This window comes from Pseudophryne corroboree, chromosome 11 (genome assembly GCF_028390025.1).
Source record: "Pseudophryne corroboree isolate aPseCor3 chromosome 11, aPseCor3.hap2, whole genome shotgun sequence".
NCBI classification, from domain to species: Eukaryota; Metazoa; Chordata; class Amphibia; order Anura; family Myobatrachidae; genus Pseudophryne; species Pseudophryne corroboree.
In genome coordinates, this window is record NC_086454.1 from 196,386,320 (window position 1) to 196,411,253 (window position 24,934).

General features: G+C 48.5%; 1 protein-coding gene across 2 annotated transcripts in view; it reads right to left on the reverse strand.

The window, feature by feature from the left end:
• Window positions 1–24,934, reverse strand: part of SF3B2 (splicing factor 3b subunit 2) — a 103,723-nt gene that overhangs the window by 31,523 nt on the left and 47,266 nt on the right. For both annotated transcript variants that reach the window (XM_063945170.1, XM_063945171.1), the window contains exons 9-13: window positions 24,008–24,205; window positions 20,029–20,154; window positions 19,699–19,779; window positions 19,199–19,426; window positions 18,384–18,533 (exon numbers count right to left, since the gene is read on the reverse strand). In XM_063945170.1, coding sequence (XP_063801240.1) covers window positions 18,384–18,533; window positions 19,199–19,426; window positions 19,699–19,779; window positions 20,029–20,154; window positions 24,008–24,205 — 783 coding nt within the window. The remainder of the gene's footprint in view (window positions 1–18,383; window positions 18,534–19,198; window positions 19,427–19,698; window positions 19,780–20,028; window positions 20,155–24,007; window positions 24,206–24,934) is intronic.

Here is a 24,934-nt window from a genome sequence, read left to right on the forward strand (position 1 = left end):
ATAAAAAAAATAACATGGCCCTATTATAGCAACCAGTACTCAATCTGCCTTGATTAGAGGATCTCCTTGTCGAGAGATGCAGGTCCCTTCAAAAGGGATCTTTGTCTCTCCAATAGAAAACAGGCTGTCTCCCTTTATTAGGTGGACGCAGTACACTTGTTTTAGATTTTAGTCAGGGGCTCAGTGCTCCCACGTGCTGTACCTCCAGCGCAAACTGGGGAAGGAGGGATGTGAAGGGGGAGGAGCCGGCTGTGCAGACAATGCTAATTTTTAGATTGTGCCACACCTCCGGTTGCAAGCTTCACACCCCTACTGTATGAGACTCCAGTGTCCTAGTGGATGAAAGAGAAATAGGATTTTAATTACCTACTGGTAAATCCTTTTCTCGTAGTCCATAAGGGATATTGGGGAGACTTAGTATGATGGGGTATAGATGGGGTCCAAAGGAGCCAGTGCACTTAAAATTTCTTCACTGGGAGTGCTGGCTCCTCCCCTCTATGCCCCCTCCCACAGGCAGTTATAGGTAAAACAGTGCCTGAAGGAGAAAGGACATACATGAGAAAAGGAACATAAACAACGAGTGGTGAAATTTATACACCACGAACACAAAACAACCAGCAACGGCTGGTAATCAAACAGCAACAGCTGAACAGGTAACTATAGAAAAGACAACCTGCAAAAAAGTCAACGCACTTGAGGCGGGCGCCCAATATCCCTTATGGACTACGAGAAAATTTTCTCTAGCATCCATAAGGGATATTGGGGAGACTTAGTACGATGGGGATGTCCCAAAGCTTCCCGAACGGGCGGGAACGTGCGGAGACTGCTGCAGCACCGCCTGCCCAAACTGGGAATCCTCTTTGACCAGGGTATCAAACTTGTAGAACTTAACAAAAGTGTTCTTCCGCGACCAGGTAGCAGCTCAGCATAATAGGCCGAGACTCCACGGGCAGCCGCCCAGGAAGTGCCCACCGATCTTGTAGAGTGGGCCTTTAGAGAGACTCAGGAACAGGCAAGACTGCCGACACATAGGCCTGTTGGATAGTCAGCCTAAGCCAACGAGCAATGGACTGCTTAGAAGCAGGGCAAACCTTTTTCTGTGCATCAGAGCATGAACAAGGAATCAAGTCTTTCGAATTCGAGACGTTCTCTTGACATAGATCTTCAAGGCTCTCACAGCATCCAATGCCTCAGGAGGAGCAGAAAGGTCGGAACTTGACGGAACCACAATAGGTTGATTGAGGTGGAATGTAGAGACAACTTTCGGCAGGAACTGTTGCCTAGTCCTGAGCTCCGCTCTGTCCTCAAAGACCAAGTAGGAGCTTTTACACGATAAGGTCCCCAATTCTGAGACACACCTAGCAGAAGCCAGGGCCAATAACATCACCGTCTTCCACGTGAGGTACTTGCCTTCCTCAGTTATCAGAGGTTCAAACCAGGAGGACTGTAGAAATTCCAAAACTACATTCAAATCCCAGGGTGCCGTGGGCGGCAGAAAAGGAGGTTGAATGTGAAGTACCCCTTGCAAGAAGGTCTGAACTTCTGGCAACAGTGCCAATTTCTTCTGGAAGAAAATTGAGAGCTGAAATCTGGACCTTAATGGAACCCAGACGTAAGCCCTTATCCACACCAGCCTGCAGGAAACGTAGGAAACGTCCCAAGTGGAACTCCGCAGGCGGATACGTGCGTTCCTTGCACCAAGAGACATATCTTCTCAAAGATGGATGAACACTCGAGCAGATCGGATCACCATGCAGACCGTCTCCTGAAGTGCTCTGGCCTTGTCCTCCAGGAGGAACACCTTCTGGGCCACAGTGTCCAGTAACATCACCAGGAACGGGAGCCGCTGAGTCGGCTCCAGGTGGGAGTTCTGTAAATGAGAGTCCACCCATGGTGTGACAGAAGTTGGATAGTGCGGTCGATATGGAGCAATAAAAGCTCCCTGGATCTTGCTTTTATCAGGAGATCGTCCAGGTAAGGGACAACACTGACCCCCTGGACCCGGAACGTCATCTCTGCCATTACCCTTGTGAACACCCTCTGAGCTGTGGGCAGGCCAAAGGGTAGTGCCTGGAACAGGTAGTGATCGTCCAGTAGGACAAACCTCAGATTAGCCTGATGAGGTGGCCAAATCGGAATATGAAGATAGGAGTCCTTGATATCCAGGGAGACCATGAATCCCTGTTCTTCCAGGCCCGCAATTACTGCTCTTAAGGATTCCATTTTGAACTTGAAAACCTTTAGGTAATGGTTCAAGGACTTGAGATTCAAAATGGGCCTTACCGAACCATCCGGCTTCGGTACCACAAACAGGTTGAAGTACTAACCCTTTTCCCGTTGTTGTATTGGTACTGGAACAATGATGTGGGACTGGACCAACTTTTGGATGGCTTGTTGCAACGTAACTTGCGTATCCTCCAAAGCTGATAAGCTTGATTTGAAAAATCGTTGGGGAGGAGCACCCTCGAACTCCAGCTTGTAGCCCTGAGAAATGAGGTCCTTGACCCATGTATCCTGGCAGGAAGCCTCCCAGACATGCCTGAAGTGACGCAGTCTAGCTCCCACCTCGAGATCCCCTCGGTGTTGGTGGGCACAATCATACTGAGGACTTAGTGGAAGCAGAACTGGTGCTCTGTTCCTGAGAACTGGTTTTTGCAGGTATTCTTGTCTTACCTCTGGAGCCTTTAGCCGCATTGGAGACACCTCTGACCCTAGATCAAAATCTGTTAGCCCGAAAGGACTGAACAGACAGCCCTGGGTAGGAACGCCTAGCTGACGGGGCCCCAGAGGTGAGAAGCGTGGATTTCCCCACACTAACCTTAGAACTCCACGTATCCAACTCAAACCTGAAGAGCCATTCCCCAGCAAAGGGGAGAGATTCCACACTGCGCTTGGACACTGCGTCCGCTATCCACTGACGTAACCACAAGGCCCTGCGCGCCGACACTGCCATGGCAGAGGTCCTAGCATTAATATTGCCCATCTCCTTGAGTGAGTCACAGAGGACACGTGCAGTGTCCTGAATGTGCCTCAGTAGAGTCACCGTAGTGACCAGAGGCATATCCCCGGAGAGGCCCTCCTGAATTTGAGTAGCCTACGTATGAATGGCATGGGTCATTCAGCAACTCGCTATGACCGGCCTTTGCGATACACCTGCTGCTGTGAAGTCTCTATTTTTCTGTCCCCAGGGTCTTTTTATGGTAAAGGAGCCCGGGGCAGCAGCACCGCCTTTTTAGACAGTCAAGAGACTGATAAGTCAACCCCCGGGGGTTCTTCCCAGAATATCCTACCTTCAGGAGCAAATGGGGAAAGTGTGCAAAATCTTTTTGACACTTGCCATTTTTTGTATTGATTTTTCCAGGATCACTTGAACAGGTCATCTAACTCTGCAGAATCAGGGAAAGTGACTTTAAGCTTGTTCTGTGTAAAGAAAAACAACTACTGTGACGCTATAGCCAGAATGAGGGTTTCAATACCCTGAGCAGAAGTGGAATCCCCACTAACAGGATCCAAATTCTCCTGTACATCTTCATTTGAATCAGAGAGTAGAGCAGGTAAACCACGCTTCTGTGGTCCTGAGTGAGAGAGGGGGAGCTGTGTAACGTCTACCCTGGCAGCTAAGTCTGCTACAGCCAGTTGTAGTAGCTGAGTTTTTTTAACATTAGCAGCGAGTTGTGAGGACATATTAGACATCATATTTTTAAGGGCACCAAGCCAGGAAGGCTCTTGACCCTCTCCCCCAGCCCCTTCACCGAGTTGTGAAGATTGGCTGCATTGTTCACATGATACAGAATCAGATAAGGGAGAGAATCTGCTGTGGCATACACTGCATAGTTTGTGTTTACCCATATTCACAGTAAAGCACAATCACACACACATACAAGTGATAACTAGCAAGCCTGCCCCTTACTGTATGTGAGGGGGAGATAGAGAGAGGAGACCAGCTCACCCCACCTACACAGCCCCAGTGAGGCTGTAAGCTGTTATATCACAGTGAAACACCTATGACCACAGTCCCTTACAGGACACAGATTGTGTACATAGCGTTTCTCCCCCTTTGCTACACCCTGTACCAGCTTTCCAGCGTTTTCTGAGTGTCAGAAGGAGCTGTGTGTGCCTGCTGCAAGCAGAGGAAGGCGCCAAAATACCGCTGGTCCCGCTCAGAGGTAGCTCCGACCCACCAATGGCACCAGAGCTCCAGCGTTTTTTATACTGGCAATATCTCCCAAATAGCTTAAAAACATAACACAAGTGCTAGTTTAAGCCACCGCTAGCCAGTGTGTACACAGGGAGGGTCCCATATGCATCCACTGCATGTTAGCCGCATTTTTGGATCGGGGGACCCCCCTAGCGGATTTGTACTCACCATTGTCATCCCCTTCAAGCTATTGTTAGGTATGTGCGGCATGCTGCGATTGCGACAGCTAAGGCGCAGTGCCCAGCTGTACAAACCACCTCTCAGGACGGTGGTCCTGCAGTGGTGAAGAGGCTCTTGACAACTTGCAAGGTGGGTGACCGTCTCTCCCCTAGCTCCCACGGTGCAGGTATGCTGTTGCCCAAACAGCATACCGAAAATAGTAAAAGTTTAAAAGAAACTGAAGAAAAATCTCTGGAGCTGCGGAGATGTGCATCCTCTCCTGAGGGCACTTTTTTCTAAACTGCCTGTGGGAGGGGGCATAGAGGGAGGAGCCAGAACAACCAGTGAAGAAATTTTAAGTGCACCGGCTCCTTTAGACCCCGTCTATACCCCATCGTACTAAGTCTCCCCAATATCCCTTATGGATGCTAGAGAAAAAATAAGATTTTACTTACCGATAAATCTATTTCTCATAGTCCGTAGTGGATGCTGGGACTCCGTCAGGACCATGGGGAATAGCGGCTCCGCAGGAGACAGGGCACAAAATTTTAAAGTTTGACCACTAGGTGGTGTGTACTGGCTCCTCCCCCTATGACCCTCCTCCAAGCCTCAGTTAGGATACTGTGCCCGGACGAGCGTACACAATAAGGAAGGATTTTGAATCCCGGGTAAGACTCATACCAGCCACACCAATCACACCGTACAACTTGTGATCTGAACCCAGTTAACAGTATGATAACGTAGGAGCCTCTGAAAAGATGGCTCACAACAATAAACAACCCGATTTTTTTGTAACAATAACTATGTACAAGTATTGCAGACAATCCGCACTTGGGATGGGCGCCCAGCATCCACTACGGACTATGAGAAATAGATTTATCGGTAAGTAAAATCTTATTTTCTCTGACGTCCTAGTGGATGCTGGGACTCCGTCAGGACCATGGGGATTATACCAAAGCTCCCAAACGGGCGGGAGAGTGCGGATGACTCTGCAGCACCGAATGGTCCTCCTTAGCCAGGGTATCAAATTTGTAGAATTTTACAAACGTGTTCTCCCCTGACCACGTAGCTGCTCGGCAGAGTTGTAATGCCGAGACCCCCTCGGGCAGCCGCCCAAGATGAGCCCACCTTCCTTGTGGAGTGGGCATTGACAGATTTAGGCTGTGGCAGGCCTGCCACAGAATGTGCCAGTTGAATTGTGCTACAAATCCAACGAGCAATCGTCTGCTTAGAAGCAGGAGCACCCATCTTGTTGGGTGCATATAGTATAAACAGCGAGTCAGATTTTCTGACTCCAGCCGTCCTTGAAATATATATATTTTCAATGCTCTGACAACGTCCAGCAACTTGGAATCCTCCAAATCGCTAGTAGCCGCAGGCACCACAATAGGCTGGTTCAGGTGAAACGCTGATACCACCTTAGGCAGAAAATGAGGACGCGTCCTCAATTCTGCCCTGTCCGAATGGAAAATCAGATATGGGCTTTTATACGATAAAGCCGCCAATTCCGACACTCTCCTGGCTGAAGCCAGGGCCAGTAGCATGGTTACTTTCCATGTAAGATATTTCAAATCTACCGATTTGAGTGGCTCAAACCAATGGGATTTGAGAAAATCCAAAACTACATTGAGATCCCACGGTGCCACTGGGGGCACAACCGGGGGCTGTATATGTAGTACTCCTTTTACAAAAGTCTGGACTTCAGGAACTGAAGCCAATTCTTTCTGGAAGAAAATCGACAGGGCCGAAATTTGAACCTTAATGGACCCTAATTTGAGGCCCATAGATAATCCTGTTTGCAGGAAATGTAGGAATCGACCCAGTTGAAATTCCTCTGTCGGGGCCTTCCTGGCCTCACACCATGCAACATATTTTCTCCAAATGCGGTGATAATGTTGTGCAGTCACCTCCTTCCTGGCTTTGACCAGGGTAGGGATGACCTCTTCCGGAATGCCTTTTTCCTTTAGGATCCGGCGTTCAACCGCCATGCCGTCAAACGCAGCCGCGGTAAGTCTTGGAATAGACACGGTCCCTGCTGAAGCAGATCCCTTCTTAGAGGTAGAGGCCACGGATCTTCCGTGAGCATCTCCTGAAGTTCCGGGTACCAAGTCCTTCTTGGCCAGTCCGGAGCCACTAGTATCGTTCTTACTCCCCTTTGCCGTATAATTCTCAGTACCTTGGGTATGAGAGGCAGAGGAGGGAACACATACACTGACTGGTACACCCATGGTGTTACCAGAGCGTCCACAGCTATTGCCTGAGGATCTCTTGACCTGGCGCAATACCTGTCCAGTTTTTTGTTGAGGCGGGACGCCATCATGTCCACCATTGGTCTTTCCCAATGGACTACAATCATGTGGAAGACTTCTGGATGAAGTCCCCACTCTCCCGGGTGAAGATCGTGTCTGCTGAGGAAGTCTGCTTCCCAGTTGTCCACTCCCGGAATGAACACTGCCGACAGTGCTATCACATGATTTTCCGCCCAGCGAAGAATCCTTGCAGCTTCTGCCATTGCCCTCCTGCTTCTTGTGCCGCCCTGTCTGTTTACGTGGGCGACTGCCGTGATGTTGTTCGACTGGATCAACACCGGCTGACCCTGAAGCAGAGGTTTTGCCAGGCTTAGAGCATTGTAGATTGCTCTTAGTTCCAGTATATTTATGTGAAGAGACGTTTCCAGGCTTGACCACACGCCCTAGAAGTTTCTTCCTTGTGTGACCGCTCCCCAGCCTCTCAGGCTGGCATCCGTGGTCACTAGGACCCAGTTCTGTATGCCGAATCTGCGGCCCTCCAACAGATGAGCACTCTGCAACCACCATAGCAGAGAGACCCTTGTCCTTGTCGACAATTTTATCCGCTGATGCATCTGCAGATGCGATCCGGACCATTTGTCTAGCAGATCCCACTGAAAAATTTGTGCATGGAATCTGCCGAATGGAATCGCTTCGTAAGAAGCCACCATTTTTCCCAGGACTCTTGTGCATTGATGCACAGACACTGTCCCTGGTTTTAGGAGGTTTCTGACTAGTTCGGATAACTCCCTGGCTTTCTCCTCTGGAAGAAATACCTTTTTCTGAACAGTGTCCAGAATCCTCCCTAGGAACAGCAGACGTGTCGTCGGGATCAGTTGGGATTTTGGAAAATTCAGAATCCACCCGTGCTGTTGGAGCACTACTTGAGTTAGTGCTACTCCGACCTCCAGCTGTTCTCTGGATCTTGCCCTTATCAGGAGATCGTCCAAGTAAGGGATAATTAATACGCCTTCTCTTCGAAGAAGGATCATCATTTCGGCCATCACCTTGGTAAAGACCCTGGGTGCCGTGGACAATCCAAACGGCAGCGTCTGAAACTGATAATGACAGTTTTGTACCACGAACCTGAGGAACCCTTGGTGTGAAGGGCAAATTGGGACATGAAGGTAAGCATCCTTGATGTCCAAGGACACCATAAAATCCCCTTCTTCCAGATTCGCTATCACTGCTCTGAGTGACTCCATCTTGAACTTGAATTTTTGTATGTACAGGTTCAGAGATTTCAGATTTAAAATAGGTCTTACCGAGCCGTCCGGCTTCGGTACCACAAATAGCGTGGAGTAATACCCCTTTCCCTGTTGTAGAAGGGGTACCTTGACTATCACCTGCTGAGAATACAGCTTGTGAATGGCTTCCAATACCGTCGCCCTGTCGGAGGGAGACGTTGGCAAAGCAGACTTTAGGAACCGGCGAGGGGGAGACTTCTCGAATTCCAACCTGTAACCCTGAGATACCACCTGCAGGATCCAGGGGTCCACCTGCGAGTGAGCCCACTGTGCGCTGAAATTCTTGAGGCGACCCCCCACCGCCCCTGAGTCCGCTTGTAAGGTCCCAGCGTCATGCTGAGGCCTTTGCAGAAGCCGGGGAGGACTTCTGCTCCTGGGAAGGGGCTGCTTGGTGCAGTCTCTTACCCTTTCCTTTGCCTCGGGGCAAATATGAATGTCCTTTTGCTCGCTTGTTCTTATAGGAACGAAAGGACTGCGGCTGAAAAGACTGCGTCTTTTTCTGTTGGGAGGGGACTTGAGGTAAAAAGGTGGACTTCCCGGCTGTTGCCGTGGCTACCAAATCCGATAGACCGACCCCAAATAATTCCTCCCCTTTATACGGTAATACTTCCATATGCCGTTTGGAATCCGCATCGCCTGACCACTGTCGTGTCCATAGACTTCTTCTGGCAGATATGGACATCGCACTTACTCTTGATGCCAGAGTGCAGATATCTCTCTGTGCATCTCGCATATAAAGGAATGCATCCTTTAATTGCTCTATAGTCAATAAAATACTGTCCCTATCCAGGGTATCAATATTTTCAGTCAGGGACTCCGACCAAGCCACCCCAGCACTGCACATCCAGGCTGAGGCGATTGCTGGTCGCAGTATAACACCAGTATGTGTGTATATACTTTTTAGAGTATTTTCCAGCCTCCTATCAGCTGGATCCTTGAGGGCGGCCGTATCAGGAGACTGTAACGCCACTTGTTTGGATAAACGTGTGAGCGCCTTGTCCACCCTAGGGGGTGTTTCCCAGCGCGCCCTAACCTCTGGCGGGAAAGGGTATAATGCCAATAACTTCTTTGAAATTAGCAGTTTTTTATCAGGGGTAACCCACGCTTCATCACACACGTCATTCAATTCCTCTGATTCAGGAAAAACTACAGGTAGTTTTTTCAGACCCCACATAATACCCCTTTTTGTGGTACTTGCAGTATCAGAGATATGCAAAGCCTCCTTCATTGCCGTGATCATATAACGTGTGGCCCTACTGGAAAATACGTTCGTTTCTTCACCGTCGACACTAGATTCGGTGTCCGTGTCTGGGTCTGTGTCGACCGACTGAGGCAAAGGGCGTTTTACAGCCCCTGACGGTGTTTGAGACGCCTGTACAGGTGCTAATTGGTTTGTCGGCCGTCTCATGTCGTCAACCGACTTTTGCAGCGTGCTGACATTATCACGTAATTCCATAAACAAAGCCATCCATTCCGGTGTCGACTCCCTAGGGGGTGACATCACCATTACCGGCAATTGCTCCGCCTCCACACCAACATCGTCCTCATACATGTCGACACACACGTACCGACACACAGCAGACACACAGGGAATGCTCTGATAGAAGACAGGACCCCACTAGCCCTTTGGGGAGACAGAGGGAGAGTTTGCCAGCACACACCAAAGCGCTATAATTATATAGGAACAACCTTATACAGGTTGAGTATCCCATATCCATATATTCCGAAATACGGAATATTCCGAAATACGGACTTTTTTGAGTGAGAGTGAGATAGTGAAACCTTTGTTTTTTGATGGCTCAATGTACACAAACTTTGTTTAATACATAAAGTTATTAAAAATATTGTATTAAATGACCTTTAGGCTTTGTGTATAAGGTGTATATGAAACATAAATGAATTGTGTGAATGTAGACACACTTTGTTTAATGCACAAAGTTATAAAAAATATTGTCTAAAATGACCTTCAGGCTGTGTGTATAAGGTGTATATGTAACATAAATGCATTCTGTGCTTAGATTTAGGTCCCATCTCCTTGATATCTCTTTATGGTATGCAATTATTCCAAAATACGGAAAAATCCGATATCCAAAATACCTTCTGTCCCAAGCATTTTGGATAAGGGAGACTCAACCTGTATAAGTGTTGTTTCCTTATAGCTGCTTAAATATATATATAATATCGCCAAAAAATGCCCCCCCCTCTCTGTTTTTTACCCTGTTTCTGTAGTGCAGTGCAGGGGAGAGCCTGGGAGCCTTCCTAGCAGCGGAGCTGTGTAGGAAAATGGCGCTGTGTGCTGAGGAGATAGGCCCCGCCCCCTATTCCGGCGGGCTCTTCTCCCGGTTTTTCTGAGACCTGGCAGGGGTGAAATACATCCAAATAGCCTCAGGGACTATATGTGATGTATTCTTTTTAGCCAGAAAGGTAATCTCATTGCTGCCCAGGGCGCCCCCCCCCCCAGCGCCCTGCACCCTCAGTGACCGCTGGTGTGAAGTGTGCCTGAGCGCAATGGCGCACAGCTGCAGTGCTGTGCGCTACCTCAAGAAGACTGAAAAGCCTTCAGCCGCCGGTTTCTGGACCTCTTCTTACTTCGGCATCTGCAAGGGGGTCGGCGGCGCGGCTCCGGTGACCCATCCAGGCTGTACCTGTGATCGTCCCTCTGGAGCTAGTGTCCAGTAGCCTAAGAAGCAAATCCATCCTGCACGCAGGTGAGTTCACTTCTTCTCCCCTAGGTCCCTCGTAACAGTGAGCCTGTTGCCAGCAGGACTCACTGAAAATAAGAAACCTATCAAAACTTTTACTCTAAGCAGCTCTTTATGAGAGCCACCTAGATTGCACCCTGCTCGGACGGGCACAAAAACCTAACTGGGGCTTGGAGGAGGGTCATAGGGGGAGGAGCTAGTACACACCACCTAGTGGTCAAACTTTTAAATTTTGTGCCCTGTCTCCTGCGGAGCCGCTATTCCCCATGGTCCTGACGGAGTCCCAGCATCCACTAGGACGTCAGAGAAATACTGAAGTAACCCATCTGGCAACCTCTCTTGTGAGTATAACAGAGGATAAGGGGGGTAATTCAGACCTGATCGCGGAGCAGCGATTTTTGCAGCCCTGCGATCAGATAGTCGCCGCCTACTGGGGGAGTGTATTTTAGTTGTGCAAGTGTGCGAACGCATGTGTAGCAGAGCTGCACAAACTGATTTTGTGCGGTTTCTGCGCAGCCCAGGACTTATTCAGCTGCTGCGATCACTTCAGCCTTTCCGAACCGGATTTGACGTTACACACCCTCCCTTCCAACGCCTGGACACGCCTGCGTTTTTCCAGACACTCCATGAAAACGGTCAGTTACCACCCACAAACACCCTCTTCCTGTCAATCTCCTTGCGATTGCCCGAGGGATCGCTTTTTTCGCACCATCTCGTCGCTATGCACCAACACCCGGTGCAGTCGCCCACGCGCCTGCGCATTGCGGTGCATGCGCAGTTCAGACCTGATCGCAGGCTGTGAGAAAATGCAGCCTAGCGATCATGTCTGAATTAGGCCCAAGGTCATCCATTGTATAAGTCTCTAGAGTCCTATTAACATAGGTTCTCAGAGTGCAGAAGACATCTAACAAGAGAAAGGATCCCTTCCCTTTCATGACAAAGTTGGAATCACAGCATACTGATTTAATTGAAAGCAGATTACTACCTCTGTTCTAAACCCACCCACACCAAAAAAAATAAGAATTTACTCACCGGTAATTCTATTTCTCGTAGTCCGTAGTGGATGCTGGGGACTCCGTCAGGACCATGGGGAATAGCGGCTCCGCAGGAGACAGGGCACAAAATTTAAAAGTTTGACCACTAGGTGGTGTGTACTGGCTCCTCCCCCTATGACCCTCCTCCAAGCCTCAGTTAGGATACTGTGCCCGGACGAGCGTACACAATAAGGAAGGATTTTGAATCCCGGGTAAGACTCATACCAGCCACACCAATCACACCGTACAACTTGTGATCTGAACCCAGTTAACAGTATGATAACGTAGGAGCCTCTGAAAAGATGGCTCACAACAATAAACAACCCGATTTTTTTTGTAACAATAACTATGTACAAGTATTGCAGACAATCCGCACTTGGGATGGGCGCCCAGCATCCACTACGGACTACGAGAAATAGAATTACCGGTGAGTAAATTCTTATTTTCTCTGACGTCCTAGTGGATGCTGGGGACTCCGTCAGGACCATGGGGATTATACCAAAGCTCCCAAACGGGCGGGAGAGTGCGGATGACTCTGCAGCACCGAATGAGAGAACTCCAGGTCCTCCTTAGCCAGGGTATCAAATTTGTAGAATTTTACAAACGTGTTCTCCCCTGACCACGTAGCTGCTCGGCAGAGTTGTAATGCCGAGACCCCTCGGGCAGCCGCCCAAGATGAGCCCACCTTCCTTGTGGAGTGGGCATTGACAGATTTAGGCTGTGGCAGGCCTGCCACAGAATGTGCCAGTTGAATTGTGCTACAAATCCAACGAGCAATCGTCTGCTTAGAAGCAGGAGCACCCAGCTTGTTGGGTGCATACAGTATAAACAGCGAGTCAGATTTTCTGACTCCAGCCGTCCTTGAAATATATATTTTCAATGCTCTGACAACGTCCAGCAACTTGGAATCCTCCAAATCGCTAGTAGCCGCAGGCACCACAATAGGCTGGTTCAGGTGAAACGCTGATACCACCTTAGGCAGAAAATGAGGACGCGTCCTCAATTCTGCCCTGTCCGAATGGAAAATCAGATATGGGCTTTTATACGATAAAGCCGCCAATTCCGACACTCTCCTGGCTGAAGCCAGGGCCAGTAGCATGGTTACTTTCCATGTAAGATATTTCAAATCTACCGATTTGAGTGGCTCAAACCAATGGGATTTGAGAAAATCCAAAACTACATTGAGATCCCAAGGTGCCACTGGGGGCACAACCGGGGGCTGTATATGTAGTACTCCTTTTACAAAAGTCTGGACTTCAGGAACTGAAGCCAATTCTTTCTGGAAGAAAATCGACAGGGCCGAAATTTGAACCTTAATGGACCCTAATTTGAGGCCCATAGATAATCCTGTTTGCAGGAAATGTAGGAATCGACCCAGTTGAAATTCCTCTGTCGGGGCCTTCCTGGCCTCACACCATGCAACATATTTTCTCCAAATGCAGTGATAATGTTGTGCAGTCACCTCCTTCCTGGCTTTGACCAGGGTAGGGATGACCTCTTCCGGAATGCCTTTTTCCCTTAGGATCCGGCGTTCAACCGCCATGCCGTCAAACGCAGCCGCGGTAAGTCTTGGAATAGACACGGTCCCTGCTGAAGCAGATCCCTTCTTAGAGGTAGAGGCCACGGATCTTCCGTGAGCATCTCCTGAAGTTCCGGGTACCAAGTCCTTCTTGGCCAGTCCGGAGCCACTAGTATCGTTCTTACTCCCCTTTGCCGTATAATTCTCAGTACCTTGGGTATGAGAGGCAGAGGAGGAAACACATACACTGACTGGTACACCCATGGTGTTACCAGAGCGTCCACAGCTATTGCCTGAGGGTCTCTTGACCTGGCGCAATACCTGTCCAGTTTTTTGTTGAGGCGGGACGCCATCATGTCCACCATTGGTCTTTCCCAATGGACTACAATCATGTGGAAGACTTCTGGATGAAGTCCCCACTCTCCCGGGTGAAGATCGTGTCTGCTGAGGAAGTCTGCTTCCCAGTTGTCCACTCCCGGGATGAACACTGCTGACAGTGCTATCACATGATTTTCCGCCCAGCGAAGAATCCTTGCAGCCTCTGCCATTGCCCTCCTGCTTCTTGTGCCGCCCTGTCTGTTTACGTGGGCGACTGCCGTGATGTTGTCCGACTGGATCAACACCGGCTGACCCTGAAGCAGAGGGTTTGCCAGGCTTAGAGCATTGTAGATTGCTCTTAGTTCCAGTATATTTATGTGAAGAGACGTTTCCAGGCTTGACCACACGCCCTGGAAGTTTCTTCCTTGTGTGACCGCTCCCCAGCCTCTCAGGCTGGCATCCGTGGTCACTAGGACCCAGTTCTGTATGCCGAATCTGCGGCCCTCTAACAGATGAGCACTCTGCAACCACCATAACAGAGAGACCCTTTTTTCCAGGACTCTTGTGCATTGATGCACAGACATTGTCCCAGGTTTTAGGAGGTTCCTGACGAATTCGGATAACTCCCTGGCTTTCTCCTCCGGAAGAAATACCTTTTTCTGAACAGTGTCCAGAATCATCCCTAGGAACAGCAGACGTGTCGTCGGGATCAGTTGGGATTTTGGAAAATTCAGAATCCACCCGTGCTGTTGGAGCACTACTTGAGTTAGTGCTACTCCGACCTCCAGCTGTTCTCTGGATCTTGCCCTTATCAGGAGATCGTCCAAGTAAGGGATAATTAATACGCCTTCTCTTCGAAGAAGGATCATCATTTCGGCCATTACCTTGGTAAAGACCCTGGGTGCTGTGGACAATCCAAACGGCAGCGTCTGAAACCGATAATGACAGTTTTGTACCACGAACCTGAGGTACCCTTGGTGTGAAGGGCAAATTGGGACATGAAGGTAAGCATCCTTGATGTCCAAGGACACCATAAAATCCCCTTCTTCCAGATTCGCTATCACTGCTCTGAGTGACTCCATCTTGAACTTGAATTTTTGTATGTACAGGTTCAGAGATTTCAGATTTAGAATAGGTCTTACCGAGCCGTCCGGCTTCGGTACCACAAATAGCGTGGAGTAATACCCCTTTCCCTGTTGTAGAAGGGGTACCTTGATTATCACCTGCTGAGAATACAGCTTGTGAATGGCTTCCAATACCGTCGCCCTGTCTGAGGGAGACGTTGGCAAAGCAGATTTTAGGAACCGGCGAGGGGGAGACTTCTCGAATTCCAACCTGTAACCCTGAGATACTACCTGCAGGATCCAGGGGTCCACCTGCGAGTGAGCCCACTGTGCGCTGAAATTCTTGAGGCGACCCCCCACCGCCCCTGAGTCCGCTTGTAAGGTCCCAGCGTCATGCTGAGGCCTTTGCAGAAGCCGGGGAGGACTTCTGCTCCTGGGAAGGGGCTGCTTGCTGCAGTCTCTTACCCTTTCCTTTGCCTCGGGGCAAATATGAATGTCCTTTTGCTCGCTTGTTCTTATAGGAACGAAAGGACTGCGGCTGAAAAGACTGCGTCTTTTTCTGCTGGGAGGGGGTCTGAGGTAAAAAGGTGGACTTCCCGGCTGTTGCCGTGGCTACCAAATCCGATAGACCGACCCCAAATAATTCCTCCCCTTTATACGGCAATACTTCCATATGCCGTTTGGAATCCGCATCGCCTGACCACTGTCGTGTCCATAGACTTCTTCTGGCAGATATGGACATCGCACTTACTCTTGATGCCAGAGTGCAGATATCCCTCTGTGCATCTCGCATATAAAGGAATGCATCCTTTAATTGCTCTATAGTCAATAAAATACTGTCCCTATCCAGGGTATCAATATTTTCAGTCAGGGAATCCGACCAAGCCACCCCAGCACTGCACATCCAGGCTGAGGCGATTGCTGGTCGCAGTATAACACCAGTATGTGTGTATATACTTTTTAGAGTATTTTCCAGCCTCCTATCAGCTGGATCCTTGAGGGCGGCCGTATCAGGAGACGGTAACGCCACTTGTTTGGATAAACGTGTGAGCGCCTTGTCCACCCTAGGGGGTGTTTCCCAGCGCGCCCTAACCTCTGGCGGGAAAGGGTATAACGCCAATAACTTCTTTGAAATTAGCAGTTTTTTTATCAGGGGTAACCCACGCTTCATCACACACGTCATTCAATTCCTCTGATTCAGGAAAAACTACAGGTAGTTTTTTCAGACCCCACATAATACCCCTTTTTGTGGTACTTGCAGTATCAGAGATATGCAAAGCCTCCTTCATTGCCGTGATCATATAACGTGTGGCCCTACTGGAAAATACGTTCGTTTCTTCACCGTCGACACTAGATTCGGTGTCCGTGTCTGGGTCTGTGTCGACCGACTGAGGCAAAGGCGTTTTACAGCCCCTGGCGGTGTTTGAGACGCCTGTACAGGTACTAACTGGTTTGCCGGTCGTCTCATGTCGTCAACCGACTTTTGCAGCGTGCTGACATTATCACGTAATTCCATAAACAAAGCCATCCATTCCGGTGTCGACTCCCTAGGGGGTGACATCACCATTACCGGCAATTGCTCCGCCTCCACACCAACATCGTCCTCATACATGTCGACACACACGTACCGACACACAGCAGACACACAGGGAATGCTCTGATAGAAGACAGGACCCCACTAGCCCTTTGGGGAGACAGAGGGAGAGTTTGCCAGCACACACCAAAGCGCTATAATTATATAGGAACAACCTTATATAAGTGTTGTTTCCTTATAGCTGCTTAAATATATATAATATCGCCAAAAAATGCCCCCCCCTCTCTGTTTTTTACCCTGTTTCTGTAGTGCAGTGCAGGGGAGAGCCTGGGAGCCTTCCTAGCAGCGGAGCTGTGTAGGAAAATGGCGCTGTGTGCTGAGGAGATAGGCCCCGCCCCCTATTCCGGCGGGCTCTTCTCCCGGTTTTTCTGAGACCTGGCAGGGGTGAAATACATCCATATAGCCTCATGGACTATATGTGATGTATTCTTTTTAGCCAGAAAGGTATTAACATTGCTGCCCAGGGCGCCCCCCCCAGCGCCCTGCACCCTCAGTGACCGCCGGTGTGAAGTGTGCCTGAGCGCAATGGCGCACAGCTGCAGTGCTGTGTGCTACCTCATGAAGACTGAAAAGCCTTCAGCCGCCGGTTTCTGGACCTCTTCTTACTTCGGCATCTGCAAGGGGGTCGGCGGCGCGGCTCCGGTGACCCATCCAGGCTGTACCTGTGATCGTCCCTCTGGAGCTAGTGTCCAGTAGCCTAAGAAGCAAATCCATCCTGCACGCAGGTGAGTTCACTTCTTCTCCCCTAGGTCCCTCGTTGCAGTGAGCCTGTTGCCAGCAGGACTCACTGAAAATAATAAAACTATCAAAACTTTTACTCTAAGCAGCTCTTTATGAGAGCCACCTAGATTGCACCCTGCTCGGATGGGCACAAAAACCTAACTGAGGCTTGGAGGAGGGTCATAGGGGGAGGAGCCAGTACACACCACCTAGTGGTCAAACTTTTAAATTTTGTGCCCTGTCTCCTGCGGAGCCGCTATTCCCCATGGTCCTGACGGAGTCCCCAGCATCCACTAGGACGTCAGAGAAATAAAAAGAACTGTTCTTCATGCAAAAGATTTGTCTTCATTAAAAGTTATATATGGAGACCTACAAGACAGAGCAACTTCGCTGCCGGTCTTCTTAATATCCAAAAACAAATACTGTCTTCTATGTTACAAATTTCATCTGCACCGGAATCAAGGGTTCGAAAGGTGGATGTTATAAAGCAGTTCAAGTGTTATTATCTATATTGATATACATACAAACTTTCAAAGTAATAAATTTATCATCGCCTTAAGCAGTGTCCTCCTTATGGTGTCCATACACTTGTGCAATGCCCCGCGACATCGCGGGGCATCGCACCGGCAGTTCAGGTGCAATGAAATCGCACCTGAACAGCCAAAGTGATTACCATGCAATAAATCGCATGGTAATCAGATGATGGGCACGTCACCGCCGAGTCGGGTGCCCATCGCACAACGCAGTGCGATATATTGCATGTGTTTATAAAAAACACATGCGATCGCACTGCGATGCGAAAATTATGTGCAGCATTTACTATCATGAGACGCGACATTCGAGCAGCGTGTCTGCGCATCGCATCTCATGGTACCTAAAATGTGCATACAATCCTTCGATTTCTCTCAGATACTGTCGAAATCGAAGGATTGTATGCCCTATCGCACAAGTGTATGGGCTACATAAGAGGAGTAAAGGCATGGCAATATATAGGTATTAAAACCAGTAAGACTTGGTAAAAGCCTGAATTCGTTTTGCATATGTGTCACAGAGGAGATCCTTTTTGACATTTGAGCTCTCAGAGTTCAATATTATTTATTAGAGATATATATAGTTTGTATCTACAATCTGCTCAGTGCAAAGTTGCTGAAGCAGCAATGCCACTTCCTTCTCTGCCTACATTGCAATGCTACATTAATAACCCAGTGACCTCTTTCAGATCATAATACAGAGAAAAAAAATCTTATGGTCAGAAAACAAGTTCATTCATGCATCATCTTAGTCAGTATGGGTCAGTATTAGTCAGTATGGGGCAGATGTATTAAGCCTGAAGAAGTGATATAGCAGTGATCAGTGCAAGGTGATAACGCACCAGCCAATCAGCTTCAATATGTAAACTGACTGGCTGGTGTGTTATCACCTTGCACTTATCACTGCTTTATCACTTCTCCAGGCTTTATACATCTGCCCCTATGTGTCGTAATGCCCATATGGTTGCCTATAAAAATGTTACTGCTGTGTTCAGTTACTTTTTCCTCACCTCATAGTACAGGTCTCCATGGATGGTCAATTTTGGCTTGCTTTGCCATTTGAAGAATGCATCATGGAGCTTCTGATAGTCTATGTCAATTTTTCCCATCTTCGGTCGGACCTTCTCTCTCATTTTGGACTTCATTGTCTTTTGCTCCTCCTTTATTTAGAAGTAGTAACAGATTTAATGAGGAAATGTTATAAAAATAAAATACTATATAATACTAGAAAACAACTGGAAAACTTTATTTTGTGCACTATTGCTGATGAGACACAGTAACAGAAAATGATTTATCTAATGCAGTACGGAACACCAAGGTTTGACCATGGCTTTAAAATCAATGAGACAGGAGCACTTTCAAAACTGGGTGCACAAACAGTACAGCCACATTGGGGGGGGGAGGTTTGGGAAAATCACCTTTTGGACACATTTTCCAACAAGCACATTATGAATATTTAGTGTCCACCTTCAGACAACTATTAAAATCAGCCATGGGCAGTACGGATGGTGTAATGGTCAGCATTATTTCCTCACAGCACTGAAGTCCTGGGTTCAATTCCCACCAAGGCCCTGTGTGGAGTTTGTATATTCTCCCCATACTTGCATGGGTTTTCTCTGGGTACTCCGGTTTCCTCCCACAATACAAAAATATACTGGTAGGTTTAATGGCTCCCCCCCCCCCCCCCCAAAAAAAAAAAAAGGTTACTCTAGAGTGTGTGTACGTACGTACATGGGCAGACTAGATGGGCCAAGTGGTTCTTATCTGCCGTCAAATTCTATGTTTCTATATACAGTTACTTTGTTAATTTAGTTTGCATCTTTACCTTTTCTTGAAGTGCTTCCCTCATTTCCTGAATGCCTGTCCTTTTAATAAAGTCAGGCAGTTGGAAGGGTGGTTTTTCAATTCCTCTCTTGCCCTGTAGGTATTTGCGTTTGAAGCACCAGTGACGGGGAACAGGAACAGAATTCCTGGTCCCTTTCAAGTGTACAAGAAGTTTGGGGTCTTGAGCAGTGACATCATGCATCTCCACCACATCTGGACGTGATACCAGCTGAGGAAATACAAACAATGCAATTAAGGTTTGCCTTCCTGATACTGGCTCAAATCATGCACTCAATATCAATCAACACAGTCACTTCTTATTTCTGCTACTTGGAAAGCTTCCTGCTTCTGTCAACACTCTTCTTTCTATCCAAATTAAGCACAGTACATAACTATTTCACTTATCTCTGTTATTCACCATTTATGCTTCAGCCCACACATATGCAAAACTACATCCTCCATTCTTTGATGCTTCCCCCCAGTCATCTCCTGCTTTGTTACCTGTTTCAGTTCTGCCACAGTGAACCTATTCATTCTCCTCAACTTTTTCTTAGACAGTTTAGGTGCATCATTCCTTTTGTCCTGTAAACAAAAGACAAGTAGTTAAAGAAAATAAGTTTAGACAAAGGATGCACTGCAAACAGCTGGGCATAAAGTAAATGTTGAAAGCGAAGACACGTAGCAAAATAAAGTACTGTATTTGAAGTTCATAAGGAGAAAACGAAAAATACTAAGCTCTGCTAGGAAAAACCTGTAAATGAAAATAATCATAATTGGTTAAAAATAAATACACTGGAAGTCCAATATTTATGCTCCATCTCCAATTCTAACCTCATCATCGCTGTCGCTATCACTATCCATTTGCTCTTCCTCGAAACGTTTCCTGGGAACAACAGGCTCCACTTTCTCCACTTTTTCTGGCTCTTTTTCTTTTTCTCGTTTTACATCATCTGTCAGCTGCAAATTCACACAACATGTAGAGTGTAAAGTTCTGCATGTCTGTTCACAAATCTTATCTCACAAAGCACATCATTATTTGTACAAACACACAAAACATAATCTCGCATAGATACAATACAAGTATAGACTAAAGCTGGGTACACACTATACAATGTGTCAGTGGCGTGCGGTGAGGTCAGTGGCTGGTGAGGCACTGGCTAGTGTGTGTACAAAATGTGTAGGGGTCGCCGTGGGTGCCGCACTATGAAGTTGACAGAAGAAAACATGGGGTATTAACACAATAGCTGAGAGTAGTGAGGGAGAGAGAGAGAGAGAGAGAGAGAGAGAGAGAGAGAGAGAGAGAGAGAGAGAGAGAGAGAGAGAGAAAGAAAGGCAGGGACTCCTAATCCCATCAAGCAGCCTGATGTTTCATAATAATAAAGTGCGTCCTAGTGCTGTAACTGAGTGCCAGGGTAAAAAAAAAAAAAAAATTATATATACACATACATATACATATATATAAAATCCCTCTACCAAAAACCCACTCACTGACCGTTTGCTCTTGAGGGCTGCTGCTGCCAGGTGCTGGTGAGTCGCTGCTGGTCAGGGGCCTCCTCGGCAGCTTGCATGTCGCTTGTGCCTGCTCAGGTGGACGCTGCACTCAGGAGTAGCGGAGAAGAGGGAAGGGAAAAAGCCTCTCCTCTTCCTGCTTTACTACAGCCGGCTGCAGCGTACTGTAATAAGTCAGTCCGACTCATCATGGCCAGAGCCGGATTAAGGCTCCGGGGGGCCCGCGGTGCTGAAGACATGGGGGCCCTCTAAGAACTAATATATATACGGTAGCTCTCATTCTAGGAATATATCAGCAGTGCGGGTGGCACGCATGGGACTGGCATTCAATTCAAATAACTGGACACGAGTCTCCTTCACGATCAACGTTTTGGTATTATTACTAACCTTCATCAGGATCCTGGCGGAGGTTAGTAATACCGAAACATTGATCATGAAGTAGACGGTTTTTGTCCACTTATTTGAATTGAATGCCAGTCCCATGCGTGCCACCCACACTGCTTAACACACACACATATATACATATATATTTATTTATTTACTCTCTCTCTCATTTCTGGGGACCCACAGGGCACCACCTTAACCTCCACCCACACACCACCTCGACCACTGCTGAGGGAGAAGGAGAGGGGGGAATGAGAGAGAGAGAGAGAGAGAGAGAGAGAGAGAGAGAGAGAGAGAGAGAGAGAGAGAGAGAGAGAGAGAGAGAGAGAGAGAGAGAGAGAGAGAGAGAGAGAGAGAGAGAGAGAGAGAGAAAGAAAGTAAGTGAGAGGGAGATGGACTGAGGGAGAGAGAAAGAGAGGGATAAAGCCCGTACACACTAGCCGATATATCATCCGTTCTCTTGAACGGCCGATATATCGCGGGTCCATCGGACAGTGTGTACGGCCGATACGTCTGTGAACTCAGTCGTTCACAGACGTATCGTGTTGGCCCCGCAGCACAGCCGACAGCCAATATATCTACCGATATATTGGCACATCGCTGTGTGTGTACGGGCGGTCGGCCGACTGCCTGTACACATGCTTCGGCGGCCGGCGGTGATTGACAGCTGAACTGGGCGGGCGTGTGTACGCGCCCGCCCAGTTCATGACGTCAGTCCCCGACGGATCGGCCAGTGTGTATGCTCAACACACTGCCCGATCCGTCCATAGATATATCGGACGATCAAATGATCGGCAGATATATCTTCCAGTGTGTACCCACCTATAGAGAGAGGAAGGGAGGGGGGAGGGACAGGGAGAAAGAAAGAAAGAAAGAGAGGGGGAGGGAGAGGCAGAAAGATAGAGAGAGGAAGGGAGGGGGGGGAGAGAGAGGGTGAGGGGTGGAGAGATTTGATGAGTGGAAATAAAGTAGTAAATGTATGCTGACACTTACTACAGTGTCAGCGCCTGCAGCTTGCTGTGTGGAGCCGGCCCAGCAGTGCTGCAGATAGTGCCTAGGTCCGTTTGCTTCCTGCTGCCGCTATGCTGTTACACTGCGGCTCCTGTCACTGCTGGGATATAGCAGGGAGGGCGGGCGCAGCGTAGTGCGGGTGCGGTGCGCCAGTCAGGAGATGCTTTCATTCATAGGCATCTTGGTACGAGCGGAGGACAGGGCATGTGACCGCCGGGGGGGGGGGCCCTCACCGGCCTCACCGCACGGACGCACATCTGATGACAGGGGAGGCACGGACCGCACATCTGATGACCTGGGGAGGGGCCACACGGACCGCACATCTGATGACAGGGGGGGGGGGGGCGCACGGACCGCACATATGATGACGGGGGGGCGCACGGCCCACACTTCTGATGAGGGGGGGCGCACGGACCACACATCTGATGACCGGGGGAGGGGCCACACGGACCGCACATCTGATGACCGGGGGAGGCACACGGACCGCACATCAGATGACCGGGGGAGGGGGCCGCACATCAGATGACCGGGGGAGGGGGCCGCACATCAGATGACCGGGGGAGGGGGCCGCACATCAGATGACCGGGGGAGGGGGGCCGCACATCAGATGACCGGGGGAGGGGGCCGCACATCAGATGACTGGGGGAGGGGGCCGCACATCAGATGACTGGGGGAGGGGGCCGCACATCAGATGACTGGGGGAGGGGGCCGCACATCAGATGACTGGGGGAGGGGGCCGCACATCAGATGACTGGGGGAGGGGGCCGCACATCTGATGACGGGAGGGGGGGTCACACACCCGCACGTATAATGACAGGGGGGGGGCGCACGGACTGCACTACTGAAGATGGGGGGGCCGCACATCTGATGACAGGGGGGGGGCGCACAGGGCCGCATGTGTGATGACGGGGAGCACAGGGACGCGTATATGATGCAGGTGCAGCTGACACTAGCTATCTCCCACCCTGTACAGCACTGACAGTGACAGCCGGATACAGTCACTGTCAGTGCTGAATCTGGTGCCCAATCACATCGCCTTCAGTGACAGGGGCGTGCTTTCATATGAGCTGAAAGCACGTCCCTGCACGGAGGCACTTGTATGGGTGCCGCTAACACTGTTTTTGTTAATGGGCTTTTACAGCACTCTGCTTGCCCACGCCCCCTGTCCGCCCCGTGCTTCCGGCCATTTATACTTGGCAGCGGGATGCACCGTTCGTGGTGCTCCTAAATGAACTAAACAAGGTTTAAACCAAAAAAATGATCACATTTTTATAAATAAGATACTTATGACACAGAATCTGTCATAAGTATCTACTTTGTTTTAATTTAATCATTAATGACAGGGGAGGCACTGCCTCCCCTGACTGCACGTCCCTGCAATATGTACCCAGCCAGACATCAGCAGCGACGGGATCAGGCATTGGCAAGTGCATACACACTTGATGTGGGCAGCGACATAGGGGACCATGCTGCATTTGGCAGCATAGCTCTCGCTAATGACAACCAGTCAGCCCTGCATTTATGGCCGAATTAGGTCGCAGACGACGACCTGCAGGAGCGCGCATGCATCACCAGCATCAGTGGGTACATGTCCATTCAATCAGCCGAATCGGATGACATATCGTTTAGTGTATACCCAGCTTAAGATGACGTGAGACAGAGAATAGAAAGGGCCTTTAACACCGACAAAGATTACCATCCATCCTTTGTCACATTTCTACAGTTAAGATGAATTCCTTGTTGCACATTTGCATAGATGTAAAACTTTCACACATAAAATAGAATCTATGTAGCATCCAGAATTCAAATCAGCCTCACTGACTCTACTTAATTGTCATGTTCCAGAATACTGATCAACACCTAAACCATTCACACAGTTTCAAAGAAGGTAAGTCAAACAAAGCACCTTAAATGCCTGAAAGATCCTTTTGAAGAAAATGAAGTTAGGATCATAGATGTCTGGCTCCTCTGTCACATATTCTATTTCCACTTTCCCTGCTATTGTGTCAGCCTCTGCTGCCTCATTCAGTTCATCTACCACCACAATGGTGGTAGCTGCTCTTCTGCGTGTTCTTTTCTTACGGTTTCTTCTCCTGCGACTTTTCTGTGAGAAAGAAAGCGTTCAGTTGTATATGATACACCCACCTACTTTATTTTTTGGGGAATGATGAAAACAATATGACTAACTTTAGGCTGATAACACAGTTCCCAAAGTTAAAAATACATGAGAACCAGCAGCCTAAATGAGCCAATGATTTGGAGAGAACTTCTAACATTTTAGCAGTATACAACACTGGGGATCTGTATACAGCAGATAGGATTCAGAAGAATGTACTCTTATTCATGTCAACTTTACCAAATCGCTCAGTACAAAGTGCTATAAGAATTTTTACATAGAAGCTGGAGTTATTCAGGAGTTAAACAGAAGAACACTATCAGCCATCTCTGTTCTTAAGGACTGCTTTAATGTAACTACTAGGTCGTCTAACCCACTACCTCAAACACTTGCCGTCTCCATAACCTGGACACGCCTTGCTGAACTCCTTCCCTGTACATTGCAATGACTTAATCACTTTGCTTGCTGCTCTTATTAGTTTACTTTTTGTTTTTCAAAACTTCTGACTTCATCATTTCTGTACCAATAACAACTTTCCTTTATGCCACTTAAATTCCAGTCTGCATTGCCATTGCTTTTATCATACACACATCCATGCACTTTTAAACACTATTTATCCCAGTATTTTCTTTATGTACTCATAATATCTCCTGTTTATTTCTCTTTAAACACGCTATTGTAGTTGTACTTCTAACTTTCACTGTTCTCTGATCTACT